General features: G+C 36.0%; 1 protein-coding gene across 1 annotated transcript; it reads left to right on the top strand.

Annotated features, from left to right (window-relative positions):
- The first annotated feature begins 729 nt into the window (after positions 1-729).
- On the top strand, positions 730-1,894 carry LOC122607058 (peroxisomal and mitochondrial division factor 1-like). Its single transcript, XM_043779981.1, has one exon. The coding sequence runs from the start codon at positions 791-793 to the stop codon at positions 1,652-1,654; it is 864 nt and encodes a 287-aa protein (XP_043635916.1). The 5' UTR covers positions 730-790; the 3' UTR covers positions 1,655-1,894.
- Positions 1,895-2,114: the final 220 nt, after the last annotated feature.

Raw genomic sequence — 2,114 nt, 5'->3', positions numbered from 1 at the left:
TTTTATTTTGAAGAGATAAGAAAAGAAAGGGTAAGAAACTTTTAGTTTTTGTATTCTTGAGTTTTTATTTTAAAAGAAAAGGAAGGAAAAGAAAGGGAAAAATAAAATGTTTTGATCCCAAAATTTTCTTGCCACTTTTGGCGAGATTTGGAATGAAAAGTGGTGAAATTATTATCATACCCCTCAAACTTATATAAAGGTTTTAATTACTACAAGGCTATAAATATAAAATTGTATCTTTTTATCCTTTTTTTTCTTTTCATTCTAACTCAAGAATACATTTAACTATCAACTTTCTTTTCTTTTCTTTCAACTCGAGAATACCTCTTTTTTATGTAATTATCTATCCTTTTTTCTTCTATCCAATCTTTTCCTTTCTTTTTTTTTTAATAAAAACTCGAGAATACAGTGTAAAGGAATTTGGAAAGAGTTTTAGGGCTAAACAGTAAACTCTTTAAGTAGGTGTCTACCTTAAACCTTCGTTTTAGTTATTGGGAAGTGATATTCGTACCACTAAACTTGATTAATTTACCATACTGTACAAGTATTACAACACACTGTACAAACAGTTAATGCAAAAGTGTGGTAAATCAATAACTTGAGTGGTACTAATATCACTTCCCTTAATTATTGTATAATAATGACTATTTTTATTTAGCAAAAATAAATAAAATATATTTAATTAAAAGTTAAATATCTTTATATACAAACGTCACTTCGAATAATAATAGTTGTAAAATCGTCATTCTGAAACCCTAAAAACCTGTGAAACAAAAACACACAAAAACACATGGCGGAAGAAATAATCGTGAACGGCGACTCCGCCGCTGACATCGAAATAACAACGTCGGAGGAAAATTCCGACGAAGCCACAAACCAGACTATACAAAAACTGATGCAAAAAGTATCAATCCTGGAGCAGGAAAAACAATCACTGGTCAACGAAAGTCAAACTACGGCTGTAAAAATCAAGCAACTGGAGGAAGCGATTGAGAGTTCAGAATCCGATAAGCGCGCGTTGAGTTCAATCGCGGCTAGGGCGTCTGAACTTGAAACTGAGGTATCTAGGTTACAGCATGATTTGATTTCTTCACTTTCTGATTCACAGGATAGTAATAATGAATTAACTGAATTGAAAAAAGTAGTTGAGGAATTGAGGGAAAGCGAGGCTAAAAAATCGGAGAGAATTGAGGTTATTGAGAAGGAGAGGGAATTGTTGTTGAAAAAGTTGGAGGAGAATGTGGAGAAGTTGAGTGTTTCGGAGAGACGTGTGGCCGAACTCGAGAAGGAAGTCGTTGCGAAAGAGGAGTCGGTTGTGAGGTCGCGTAAGGCGGTAGAGGAGTTACAACTGGTGGTGACTGAGAGTCGAGGGGAGGTCGAGAAGGCGGAGAAGGTGAAAGTCGAGTTGAAGAGTAAGGTAAAGGCATTGGAAGAGAGAGTTGGTGAGTTGGTGAAGGAATTGGAAGCGGTCAAGAAGGCGGTTCAGGAGAATGTGGAGGAGAGGGATTTGAATGTGAATGGGATTGAGAATGTGGGGGATGATAATGAGGGGAAGATAGTGATGGGAATGAAAGTGCATTGGCCGGTGATTGCAGCGAGTGCTGGTGCTGTTGTGATGGTGGTACTCGTGTATTTCCGTCATGCCAAATCTTGAATGGAAGCGAAACTGCAGGTGAGTGGTTATGAGTAAGGTTGGAATATTATGTTTTGTTATAGGTTTTTTGAGTTTCGATTTTTTGTGTTGAATGTTGATCACGTTGAACCATATGTATAATGGTTCTTTGAAACGATAGCTGTTGGATTTACTACTTAAGGGGGCATGTTTTAATATTCAAATGTCCAATAAGAATAGTGTTGCTTATGTTTTGAAGCAGTGTAATACTTTTTTGGTTTATTTTGATCGTTTGGTGTTATCATTGATTTGCTAGTAGATGAAGCTTAGACAAATGTGCCGTATGTGCAATTATAAATGCGCTTTCTGACATGGCTCATATAACTACACGAACATGTTGTTGAATGAAGATTATTTTGTCTCAGTGTTCCTCAGATATGGCTACATCTATCAAGAGGAGGGCTCTTTACCTTCTTTTTCTGTTTAGATATTATAAGAATGT

Source organism: Erigeron canadensis, chromosome 1 (genome assembly GCF_010389155.1).
Source record: "Erigeron canadensis isolate Cc75 chromosome 1, C_canadensis_v1, whole genome shotgun sequence".
Classification (NCBI taxonomy): Eukaryota; Viridiplantae; Streptophyta; class Magnoliopsida; order Asterales; family Asteraceae; genus Erigeron; species Erigeron canadensis.
The sequence above is the reverse complement of the archived record's forward strand: the minus strand, read 5'-3'. Positions and strand labels throughout refer to the sequence as shown.

Bases quoted from the DNA above. Each gene is read 5' to 3' on its own strand.
- LOC122607058 (XM_043779981.1), top strand. From the start codon at position 791: ATGGCGGAAGAAATAATCGTGAACGGCGACTCCGCCGCTGACATCGAA.